The sequence below is a fragment of the Clarias gariepinus genome, chromosome 21 (assembly GCF_024256425.1).
Source record: "Clarias gariepinus isolate MV-2021 ecotype Netherlands chromosome 21, CGAR_prim_01v2, whole genome shotgun sequence".
Lineage (NCBI taxonomy): Eukaryota > Metazoa > Chordata > Actinopteri > Siluriformes > Clariidae > Clarias > Clarias gariepinus.
In genome coordinates this window covers 24,808,923-24,822,117 of record NC_071120.1, presented here as the reverse complement: position 1 = coordinate 24,822,117, position 13,195 = coordinate 24,808,923, and the positions used below count along the sequence as shown (strand labels likewise).

The 13,195-nt window shown below is 36.2% G+C and overlaps 2 protein-coding genes across 2 annotated transcripts; both read left to right on the top strand.

Annotated features, from left to right (window-relative positions):
• The first annotated feature begins 2,594 nt into the window (after window positions 1-2,594).
• On the top strand, window positions 2,595-4,923 carry selenoe (selenoprotein e). Its single transcript, XM_053481408.1, has 4 exons — window positions 2,595-2,739; window positions 4,116-4,192; window positions 4,382-4,460; window positions 4,604-4,923. Exons 1-4 carry the CDS (start codon window positions 2,623-2,625, stop codon window positions 4,745-4,747), a joined length of 417 nt encoding a protein of 138 aa, XP_053337383.1. The 5' UTR covers window positions 2,595-2,622; the 3' UTR covers window positions 4,748-4,923.
• A 268-nt stretch (window positions 4,924-5,191) lies between these two features.
• zgc:112294 (transmembrane protein 17A) lies at window positions 5,192-10,265 on the top strand. Its single transcript, XM_053481329.1, has 4 exons — window positions 5,192-5,348; window positions 5,607-5,713; window positions 9,344-9,457; window positions 9,569-10,265. The coding sequence occupies exons 1-4, from the start codon at window positions 5,231-5,233 to the stop codon at window positions 9,869-9,871; spliced, it is 642 nt and encodes a 213-aa protein (XP_053337304.1). The 5' UTR covers window positions 5,192-5,230; the 3' UTR covers window positions 9,872-10,265.
• Window positions 10,266-13,195: the final 2,930 nt, after the last annotated feature.

The following is a 13,195-nucleotide window of genomic DNA, read 5'->3' as shown; positions in this document are numbered from 1 at the left end:
ATGAAAAGTGGAAGGAGATAGAGAAGGGAAGAGAAGAGAGGAAATGAGATAACAAGATGAACAAGGAGAGAAAGAAAAAGAGGGGGGGGGGGGTGGAGGAAACCATTTTCACTGGTTATGTGTGACAGGAAACACCCCCTCTGCTGGTTATTTACTGGTAATGCACCATAACACTACATAAACATACAACATAAAACATCATGTCCCAACTCAATTTAACACACTTATTGTTCCTCCTGGTATTTAGTGCAATATGTTCATATGTCATATGGTCAAATTCTACTTATTTCTACTACATATGGAGTTGTACTGTAAAAACTACAGAAGTAAATTTCAGGCAAGTCCATTCTGCTTATGCTAAAAGTGAAAAGGGGAGAAATTTCCTTTAAATAGAAGGAACATTGAAAAACTCCACTTAAAGCCTTCACTGTATTATCTATTAAAAATATACCTGCTCTATAATGATAAAATTTAATTGAACCTAATAAATAAAACATACCGTGCATACTGTGCTGTCCTACACTTTTTAGAAAACGCACTGTTTGTCTCTGTATGTGATCTTTGCAGAAAGCCTGCATTGTTTGGTAAAGAATATTTTCTTTAACTTTTTTTTTTTTTTAAGTAGGTCAGATATACTGTATCAGATGGGATTTTCCAGACTACTCCACATATAATGTTGTTATTGTTGGGGGTGGTAGTGGCGGTTATGGTGGTGCTGGTCTTTTGTATTTAAATCCTCAGGGTCTGTCAGGTGTTTACTATAATTAGTGAGTACACGCATGTAATGCCAGTGCATTTCCTACATTTGTTTAACTCCACCCGTTTTGTCAGTGTTTGCTGAAATGTCAGCAATGGACATAAACCTGATAAAAACAACTCTCACACTCCGACAATAGAAGGCAGCTATAGATTGAGGGACCTGTGTAAATATTCCTGTGAGCCCTCAGAGGGCATGACCGCTGCCTCTTTCAAAAGCACCAGTACCGGTCCTGAGTAATTTATAAGCCTTAGTGAGTGAGTTATGAGCAGCTTTTAGTTCTGTTTGGAGTAGATTAACACGTTAAAGCCAGTGTGGTGTGAAGAAGGTTTCTGGAACTGTGGGAAACTCGAGAAACCTTTAGGGGCTCAGTTTCATCAGAAAATGTTGAACTAAAAGCAATGAGCTCAAAAATAGGCAATAAGCAAAATGTACAGTTTTATTAATAATTGGGATTTTAGATAGACCCCTTAGCCCTTATACTGTATTTAAAAAAAAAAAAAAAAAAAAACATTGAATATTAAAAAAAAAAAATTGGCACAATGTTTGCAAATGCAGAACATATGCTTTTGGCCAAAACATAGTACTGGTGCTAAAACGTATCTCACCTAAGTGCAGAACTGAATTTTCAGGTAGGATCATATAACAGCATTTTTTTTTTACAATACTTGATGCTTCTTATTTCCTGATCCATGCTTCGTTTTTAAAAAAATATATACATACACATTTTTTTTTTATTAGTTAAAAGAAACACATTTGCTAAATACGGTTTCATGCCCTTTTATGTCTGTAATGTCCGGAACTTTTTTGAATTCAAATCTTTCAACTGTCTTAACTGTCATTCAGATGAAACTCAGCCAATTTAGATTTCACATGAAAATGTTAAAAATAAACCTGAAAAAGTATATTATTTTAAAATTCCAAATTGTTAAGCTATTGCAATATAAATTTGACATGGTTACGGACACTACAGATTTTTGTGAAAAATAATCCTTAATTTTGTACGAAATGCTTTAGGAAACTTAAAACAATTTTAATATCAATACCAATACACATAAAGAAATATTAATAATTGGTATTTTAAATTATCATTGTTTTAAGCGAGACAGCATAACGCTGAAAAATGGGACACATATAAAATCATCTCCCCAAAAAGGCTGAAGTTAGTTATTTAACATTTTTAGGAAAGCAAGATTGGTCACTTCCATGTTGCATCAACTTCAGAAGTAGCTTCTTTGGCACTCACATCTTACAAATTTAGCATTCAACATTTAAAACATTTATTTTAAAAATATTACCTTGAAATTAAATGCTAAACAATATAAGTAACTTATAATCTTGATGAAACTGACATGATGCAGCTTCCTGTATATTTAGGTTAATGGATTACTGTAAATTCAATAATAAGTGACTACAAACTGAAATAATTGTATTTATATTTTGCAAATGGAATCACACGTTAATAAAAACATGACGAAAGTATTAAATATGATATTTCAGCTAAATGTAGAGGTAGTGGGAGGGAGTTTTAAACTGCTCTAAGGACTTTATTACTTTTTAGTTTCAAATTTATAGTTTTATGTCATTTATTTAAAACATTCAAATACTGTGCACATTAGCATAAACACGTTACAGTAGATGTGTTTCAAATGACTTTTATTTGACATATTAGTAAATGGATGTCTATTCTGCACATTATTATATCCAAAGCCTTTTCATAAAAACGTTAAAACACTACCTGTTTGCATTCATCTTGTGCAAAGAGACATGGCATTGAACAGACCAATCAGGCTTCGCCACATGAATACAGATATCAATGCACCTGTATTTCCCACAGACAGTTTCCACTGCTGTGGGACTTGGCCATGTGGCTCTCGGTGCTGATCGTCTTGGCTCTCTGTGCCACGGGGAAAACCGAGGAAAACACGACACAGAGTCCGGCTGGAGAAGAGAAAGTCATCATTGCCAGAGGAAAACTGATCGTGAGTAGTTTAATAGAGAATATGGACAGTTTTGTGGTTATGAAGTAAAAACAATACTAAGGCAAAATCCTATGACCAATCACACAGTGACGACTGAAAATTACAGGCGGTAAACTCAGATGAACAGACAGGCGACTAGATTTGGGTTGAAATGCATAGTTGTATTATATACAACCACACTGTTAAATACAAAAAAAAAAAAACAACACTTTTCACAAGGTGTTGATTATTTCCCGAAAAACAACACTCTAGCTTTAAGGTAAATCCCATATTTCGTGCACTAATTAATAATAAATACAATTAATAATTGTAATGATTTCCAGAGTAACCAGAGAGTGGTTATAAATGGAGGATTTGCCACGTAAAGAGATTTACCAAACTTAATTCTTACAGTAATTGGGTGAATTTTCTCTTTCATAAAGAGATTTTAATGTAACATTTATGGAAGGAGTCTCCAGTGCAAGGGTTTTGTAATAATCAGAGGAAAATATGCAATGTTTTCCTTACACGCAAAAAAAAGTTTCTTTGACAAGACAAGAATCTGTGTCTATTTATTTATTTATCTAAAAATGTATTTAACCTTTAAAAGAAACCAGTGAAAAAAAAAATACAGTTTAACATGATGTTTTATAGGAGTTCCACAACATAAAACACTCACTCATCCATGGGGTTAGGGTTAGGGTTAGGGTTAGGGTCATCTGTACTGTTTTATTCTGCATACAGGGTCACGGGGGGCCTGAGGCATATTTCAGGAGACTTACAGTAGAGCATGAGGTGGGGTACACCCAACTCATCTTAGGGCGCATACACACTCACACTCTAGGAACACACTAATCTGCATGTCTTTGGACTGTGGGAGGAAACCGGAGTCCCCAGAGGAAACCCACTAAGCACAGGGAGAACATGCAAACTACATGCACACAAAAACCAAGACAGGAATTGACCCTGGACCCTGGAGGTGTAAGGCGTGGTCCTGTGATATATAAGGAATAAAATGGCTTTGGAATAAAATAGGTTTGGACACACTACTACTACTACACTATCTCTGGTTTGCTCACAGTACCGAGCTGTTAATTACATTCCTTTCACAGGACAACCTTTTTTTAATTCTTAATATATTATTATATTTATATGAGCATTATTGCTTTATTTAGACTTTATTTTATCTAAACTGTGTGAGGATAATAATGACAAACCGTGGCACATGATAAACTGGTTTTAACTAACTATAGTAGCTAGAACACATGACCTTGTGCTGTAAATATCGCTTTATTCCACTATTGTTGCTCACTTCCTGTATTTTATCAGAAAACTGAAAAAATATATAATTAAAACAACTTCTCATTTCTTAACACTTCTTTGTTTTCTCTTCCGAGGCTCCCAGCGTGGTGGGATGAGCGATAAAGAAGATGCCCGAGCTCTACAAGTTTGTCATGGAGCGCTGGGCACTGTAGTATCCTCACACTAGCATGAATTAGTATAAAAAGGTCTGTTCATACTCAGAAACCAGTTTACTCTGAGGTTAAAGACCTCTAGTCTTAGATGAAAAAGTAAAGGGGTTTTAGAGCTGGATTGTCTAACCATTGAAATGCACAACTGGATCATCTTTGAGTCACTGTTCACTTTAACCTGTTTGTAAAAGTCATAATCTCGACTATGATTCTGGGGACAACAAAAACCCACGTCTTATCTTCTACAATGACAAGGATGAGGAGGTGAAGGTAAGATATGTTTCTTGTGATTGTCTTTTATCTTATCATCTAGACCGCTTTATCCTGTACACAGGGTTGCAGGAGGGCTTGGAGGTTATTCCAGGAGAATTCATCTCCACTGCTCAGATTACTTTTTTTTATTCCCCCCTCAGGTTGTTCCATTGAAGAAGATGAAGGCAGATGAGATCAGTGATCTTCTGGACTCTCTTGGTTTCTACAAGAGATCGCAGAAAGGCGAAGAGGTCCCTGAAGAATTTAAAAACTTCCCCATGATGGCGCCACGAGATGAATTGTGACCCCTGGTGGCCAACAGCCATAACTCCACTGAGCTAAAATGATGACGACCAGGACCTCAAGGCCTCACAATCGGGTCAGGTTCTGGACTGAGGGAACTTTAGTTTGGTGCAGCAGCTGTTTGCAACTGATTACTTAAACATAATGAATTTCCTAATAAATGGGTTTGAAAAACCTTTGCACGGTGCACCAATCATTCATTCATTTACGAAAAGCCACTGATTCTGTCAGATTGGATCGAATGTCTTTAAACAGAGTGTCTAATCACCACGGGCTAGAACTCAGAATGGTAACTGTTCAGCACCTTGTATTAAGTTTGCACATTTAATCAGAATCCAGACAAGGCATGTGCACGACAAACGTTAATCCCCTGTCAGGGGATTTAATCTGGTTAGCGCTTAGCCATCTGTCACTAATCTCAGCCGACACGAGACAGAGCCTCAGAGACGAAGTGCAGCATGGATGAGTGGTTCTTTTAGGCCACCATGCCAGTGTTTTACACCCCAATTCCCCAGAATCTCAGAGTGGGTCTGGTGCACGCCAGCAGTGCCATATTTATCAACAACAGAACAAGAGATTGTGGTTATGGAGTTAACGATCAAGGTAAGTTTTAGATTTTGAAAATGCATTTTGTACCAACTTCCTGAACATTGTGAGGTTTTACTGTTTTACATCTACAGTAAAGTTGACATCGCTACATTTTCAATGCTGGAAATTAGGAGCCCAGCTTTTGACTTCTCTTTAGAAAGCCAACAGTAATAATGCTTATGCATAAAGTGTTTAATCAGATGGGATGTTGCAGTTTAAACATCACACTCAGCAGAATACCTCTAATACTGAATATCTCCAACACATTTCCAGTTTCCAGCAAGGTTTCATCTCACCTGCCTCTACAGATGCTTCTCTATTTCAATATGTTCTTCTTTCCTTTCTGGTGGCTCTCCGAGATTGTCATGCTGGACTTAAAGGTGTGTCTTAGTCTTTCAGTCTTATTAAAGAAATAAAAATAAAAACAGAAGTTTCAACTAAAACATAGGTGCAGATTAGAAACTAGTCAGCTGGCCAATATAAAAATAAAATTTGTTTCTTTACCTTTGCATTAGACAGAAGCATCGATAAATTAGGTGACACTGTGAATATATTATTTAAATTAGGTGTAACCAGTTTCACATAATGTATTTGTATAATGTATATTCTAAACTAGGCATGCCTCGTTCGCATGGAATTTGTACACTTATAAGCATGTTTTAAAAACTGTACAACACCATCTATTGAATTTTGAAATCAATTAAAATGTTTACGTGTTGCTGTGAAGTGCACGGAATAAAGCAGTACTGTAGCAGTAAATTACAGTATTTTTATTTTATATACCATTAGAGTATAAAGTTGGACAGTTTGTCATTTAAGAAATAGTCCAGACACATTCAAAATAAATAAATGATTAAAAATAAATTACTTAAAATATATACAATTTGCCATTATGTTTAATTCATTAAATTAACTTTAGCCAGAAGCATTGAACCATTGGGGTGACATTGTGGTTATTTTTAAATAAGGTGCAACCACAAATTAACATACTGAGGCCATGGGTTAAAGAAACTCAAGTAAATGAGTCTATTGTGGTGACAGGAGCCAGTATGGAGATGAACTAATAATATTACACTTTCACAATATGACACTCTGGGATTAAGGCTTTAAGATATAATGTGCTGTAGTCAATGGCATTGTTAAGGCATCATCGTAAGCTATTCTCAAGGCAAAATCTCACTGGTTCTGCCCTTCACCACCTACACTTTTGACCTGGAAGAAGTTTTCCTTTATAGTTAGTCTCTAATTTTTAAAACATTTTATTTTTTTTGTTTATTTATTGATTGATTGATTAATTAATTGATTGATTGATTGATTGATTTTGGTGTATTACTAAACACTTTATCAGTAATATCAACAATAAATGGATGATTAACATTTAATTGATATTTCAGAAAGAAGCTCTTACAAAAACTTTTAAAAGGAACTTTTACCAAATTTGTAAATTGATAATAAAAAAAAAAAATCATAGCCACACATACAGTATTGTAATACAAGAGAACATTACCTGACTTAATTAATGAACAAAACAATAAACTAGTTTGTAAATTATAAAGAAAATTGCAAAACAAATAACAGTATTACAAATAATAATAATAATAATAATAATAATTTGTAATACTGTAACAGTAGGATGAAACTTTACTTGTATGACCCTTCCACATACTTTCTACACTTGCACTAAGTAGTGTTGTTTTTTGCCCAATGCTAACTGCCGGACTGTAGGTTAGAGCCAGATTCAGATTGGCTACACATCAAAAAAAGGGCTACACTAAAGTGTAAAGAGGAATATGATTTCTTGCTTGTTTCTACTGACAGGACAAAACATGGTTCTTCTTTTGCTGAACCAATTTATATAATGTTATCTTAATTACTGTCACCAACGTACGTCTTGATTGACTGTACGGACATCCAGAGGAAGTTTGTTCCTGCACCGAGGTGCCAGAACAGAATAGAGCCTGGATGAATTTCTTCCTCGATTCCCGAGAGATGGTGGAACAAGGTGAGCAGTGCTGGAGGATCAGAGGGAACGTGGTGCAGTGCGTGGTGTGATTAGAGCAGAGAGGTAGGTGGGTGCTGGGCCATTTTTAGCTTTGTAGGCGAGCATCAGGGTTTTGAATTTGATGCGGGCAGCTATAGGAAGCCAGTGCAGGGAGCGGAGAAGTGGGGTAGTGTGGGAGAACTTGGAAATGTTGAAAACGAGACGTGCTGCTGCATTCTGGATCAGGTGCAGAGGACAAATGGTGGTCTGACAGAGGCAGACCTGCCAGAAGTGAGTTGCAGTAGTCCAGTCTTGAAATAACAAGGGACTGAACAAGCACCTAAGTAGCCTGTGAAGAAAGAAATGGGCGAATTCTTCTAATGTTGTAAAGAAGAAATCGACAAGAGCGAGTAAGGTTAGCGATGTGTAGGGAAAATGACTGATGTTTGTCCACAAGATTGCGAGCAGTGGCTGAAGGTGTGATCTGATTGTTGTTCAGGGAGATCACAAAGTCTTGTCCTGGAGATAAATTGCCTGGGATAAACAGCAGTTCAGTTTTACTCAAATTGAGCTTCAGCTGATGAACTACCATCCAGGATAAAATGTCTGCCAGACATGCTGAGATCCGGGTAGAAACCTGAGTGTCTGAAAGAGGAAAGGAGAGAACAAGTTAGGTGTCATCTGCATAACGATGGTATAAAAATCTGTGCGATGTTATGACCTTACCAAGAGACTAGGTATAGAGGGAGAACAGAAGAGGACCAAGTACTGAGCCCTGAGGGACACCAGTAGAGAGTCTACATGGGGCATTGCTGTTCCATTATAGGAGTTTAGAACCTATTTAGAGTCCCCAAGCATGGAAATACACACAAACACGGACTACTATTGATTTATGTTGGTTGCCTGGAAATCTTTTTTTTTTTTTTTTAAGAATTATTAGATTACTTGTTACTTGTGAGTTTGTTAAGAGTTTTTTACGGCACTCTGAATATGTGGAAATTCTGGCAAATATAGTGGACATATGGGCGGGTTTGAGGCAGTGTCTCTACTGTCCCATTGACTGACACAAACACACACACACACACACACACACACATACACACACACACACACACACACACACACACACACACACAGAGAAAGAGAGACAAACAAGTCAGTTTATACTTCTATTCACTATTCAAAATCGCACATAAACACTATGTTCCAGTCACTATAAAACAGCTGTTAATATACAGTATACAGGTCAAATTTTATCCAAAGCACACTACTGTGCAAAAGCCTTGAGCTACACATCATTTCTTCATATTTTGCTTCCAAAGAGTTAGACTCTCTTCAATTTTTAATGTAGTATTGCGGAATAGTTCTCCAGACTTCCTAAATAATTTCTATGTCTCTCATTTTTAGTCCAGTTTCAGAGAAATGTTTTTTGTATGTAACGCCACACAGTGGCCCATGTATCATTTAGGTATGAACACCATCTAAATTAAAGTATGAACCAGTGAGAAACGGGTGCAGATCATGACAGGTGATCACGGCGGTGAGGTTGCTGAGGTGGTTATACTGTATAACAAGCCATTTTTATAGTGTATCTTAAGCACCTTGCAGCCTGTCGCTGTGAAGCATTTGAGTCCCAAAATTTAAGTATCATAATAATTTACAGTCATGAAATAATTTTTTTAATAGTTTATCATATTCTAAATATATTAATGATACATAAATAGAAACATTAAAAACAACAACAACAACAATAATAATAATAATAATAATAATAACCATTTCACTTTGAGGGTTTTTATTCAGGTAAAGTGATTTTTTCAATAAAGTAAGCATCAGAAAGATAAAAATTTTAATCAAGCAAAATAATTAAGAGATCCTAAGAAGTTTTGGTTTGATTTGAGGTTGGAGGGAGATATATAAATAACATATAAATAATTTTTGACAATTAATTATTGCTTAATTATTGTTTGAGACATATGACAACTACTGTAAAACCAAATTAATGTTTCTATTTTTGTCTTAAACCCAGTTCACGCTACTGGCTGGATACTACCAGTGGCTAATGGTGGGCGGGATGGTAATAATTAGTGCACTCGAAGCTCTCCGGCTATATCTCGGCTACGTTGGGAACCTAAAAGAAAAGGTGATATGAGTATAAATAAAGTGTGTGTGTGTGTGTGTGTGTGTGTGTGTGTGTGTGTGTTTGTACTGAAATTGATCAGTACAGTTCTTTACTCCTTTCTTCTTCCATAAGGTTCCAGAGCTTGCTGCTTTTTTGCTGATCTCTCTAGCCTTCCAGATGCCCATCCTTCTCTTCTTCCTCACTGATGAAGGTCTGATAATCCTCCCTCTGGAGCGAGCAGTGCACTCTCTGTATCTGGCCTTCCTCCTCGGTGAGGTGATGTCCTCATTTGCATCTCTGAAGGTCATGACACGGAAACTGGCTCTGCAGTTCCACCTCAGGCAGTTTGGGTCTGTAGACACGTCCTCTGTGTTCGCTTGTGGGAACAGGAGTGTGTTACCGGTTATTACAGACAAAGAAATCCATCCACAGTGATTAGACATACTGTAGGAGTTGTGTTTTATTCGAACTGTATAGGAACGTTGAAAAGCCGACATAACCCATTATAACCTCTGTGACTGTAAACCGTAATGTATTTTTTTAGTGTTTATACATATGAATATAAATATACAAGAATAAGAACATACAAGTAAAAAGTTCCTGGTTTAAACACTATGTGTCAGTATCACACAACCAGACCAGCCTCTATTTCATTCTTTCAGCTTTTTTATAAATGATATTGAAATAAAACTTTTGGTCATTAATGCTACAGAGATTCCGTGTTTACATAAACAACAACATCTGGAATATTTAGTGAAGGAATAACACAATAGATGTAGAGCGTGTTGTCTGTTTTAAAACTTATAAACTTTGTTGCAATCTTTATAAAAAATACAAAAACAAAAGGAAAACAAAATAACTTTTTTATTTTGTTCTTTACTTCTTATGTATTATGTATGTAATTTATTATAAATAACCTGTGGCCTATGACTCTCTATTTATATATATATATAAAAAAAGTCTATTTGTAGAAAAGTTTTGGCACCCTGCCCTGTTTTTGCTATGTTAAGCTGTGCAATACTTATAATGGCCACATGGTGACGCAATAAAACAGTTACACTGACAGCAAACACTACTGCCAATAAGCATTCATGGGATGACTCATCACGCTAGTTCTCATGCGGCACACACACAAAAACACACACACAAACTGCAGTAGGGAATACCACTAGTGTCTGTGTTAATCAGGGTAAAACCTTTAGTAGTTTGCGAGTAGTTTTTAAATACTTGGCAACTTTAGTAATATGGAAATACAGGTGTGTTGCAAAACAAATACAGATCATTTAATATGAACTTATTTTGCATTTACATAACCATAATTTTTTTCTCATGGCACTGCTAATGGCGATGATGTTGTCTTTACAATTTTAGCTTACTGTATACCTGAGTGATGCTGATTATTAAAGCTGATTGGTTTAGAAGGTGTTGATCACTTTTCTATAACAGCAGCTCATTTAGATCACAGATTTAATGTGTATAGCTGCTGGTTCTGACATGTTTGGGTTTATATACAGTAGAAACATCTTAAACAGGTGCTTGAATGATGGACACTCCACAGGTGTGGGTGGGATATGGTGACGAGATGTCTATTTATGAAGGAGTCTCCAGTGTTAGTGATGTGTAACAGCTCAATGAGGTCAAACAGTAACTATAAGTCTTAAAGGGTTTTTGCCACAAAAGTGATACCAGGAATATATATATATATATATATATTAAACTAGACAAACTGTTAAAAAACAATCCGTGTGTCATTCGTAAATAAATATAAAGCATAATCAATATTATGTAAAGCAAAATTCAATGACTAGGTTCTCACACATCCATGTGCTATTCCTTACACACTATATAGTACTGTTCTAGTAGGTGCTATTCTGAATACCCTATAATAATTGCTGCAGCTGCAGTCAGTGTAAAGAGTGACCCTTTTAAATCAGTTGTAAATGATGTTGTGCATTTCAACAGGGATGATGATGGTAATGATTATATAGAAGTTTTTTTTTCTTTCTCTCCTATAATCAATATGTCTCATTAAAGTTAGGAGCTGATCTCTGTACGACTGCTGCTGTTGCTGATGCTGCTGTTCCAGATGTTCTGCCATCCTTCATTTGTATTAACATGTTGAATACGGAAGTTTTTTCCTAACTCTTTGATAAGTAAAAATCAGCAAAAAAAAGAAACGTCCCTTTTTCAGGTCTGTGTATTTCAACAATAATGTTGTAAAAATCCAAATAACTTCACAGATCTTCATTGTAAAGGATTTAAACAATGTTTTCCATGCATGTTCAATTAACCATAATCAATTAATTAACATGCACCTGTGGAATGGTCGTTAAGACCTTAACAGCTTACAGAAAGTAGGCATTTAAGGTCACAGTTCCAAAAACGCAGGACACTAAAGAGACTTGTTTACCGACTGTGAAAAACACCCAAAGAAAGATGCCCAGGCATATTTCCTAGAATACACCAAAGCCTTAATCGGACTTCCTGTTTAATTCATGTCTGAAACGCCGGCCTCCCAGGAACTCCTTTAAAAAAGGCCCAGACATGTGGAAATGACTTGGAGCGTACAACTGTGTACCGTTCCCACAGACAGATGTGTCACTTCAAGTTACCAACAAGGACGTCTTGTACTTTTATACACTGCATCAAAGTCAGACCAAAACTGGTGTCTTGAGGTTTAAAAGGGGTTCGATCACTATTTACTATTTACACCTGTACAGGTACAAAAGTCTGACAGCCATTTGTTTATCAGTTTATTATTTTTGCTCGGTCTTTATTATCCTGTGTCTGTGTGTATGTGAGATGAAATACAGCTACCTAATTACAATATTACAGCTGTACACGCCTCCAGTTATAGCTCCTTTAAAGGTTTTTAATGAGCACTCCGGGGCTTCGTTGGAACTGTTGAAGCACCTGAAACAATCCACCAATGAGCATGACGTTTTTCTTGGAATTGCTTCGGGGAACCATTTGAGTTGGCAGATATTTTACTTTTACATAATAAAGAAAAAAATAAATAAATAAAAGAAAAAATATCCATATATTACAGATGAAGTGGTGGCATATAATACAACTTCTGTTTATATCTCTATACGACAAGTATGTATGACATTTTAAAATATACTTAGTTCTGAGTGTCTCAGTGGTTTGATCAGATTATAGGGTAAGTTTATACAGTCAGACTCTTACGCATTTGAACAGTGTTTTGGATTTTTGGCTCTGTATACCATAACAATGGATTTGAAATGAAGCAATCAACAACTACATCCAGCCTTATTTGAGGGCTGTAATGAAATATTGCCTTAAGTATTTAATAATAATAATAATAATAATAATCAACCCCAATTTTTGACCAATCAAATGTGACTGGACAATCAATTGATAAACACTTTGATACCTAGTTGTGGCCTATCTCTTAGTTATTTCATGACAAAATAAGGAAATCTGAAAGGTCTTGAGTTGATTTCAGATGTTGTATTTGCAGCTCTTAATATGCAGTTCAAAGACGTCACAGATGGGAACTAAGGACTCGGGGTCAATGGTCCAGAACGACGGAGAGTGTGGAAAGGAGGTAAAGAGGCGGGTACAGGCAGGTTGAAATGGGTGAAGAAAAGTGTCAGGTGTGTTGTACGATAAAAGAGTATCAGCGAGAATAAAAAGGAAAGGTGTACAGGACAGTGATGAGACCAGCGATGCTTTACGGCTTGAAGACAGTGGCACTGAGGAAAGACAGGAGGCAGAGTTGGAGGTAGCACAGCT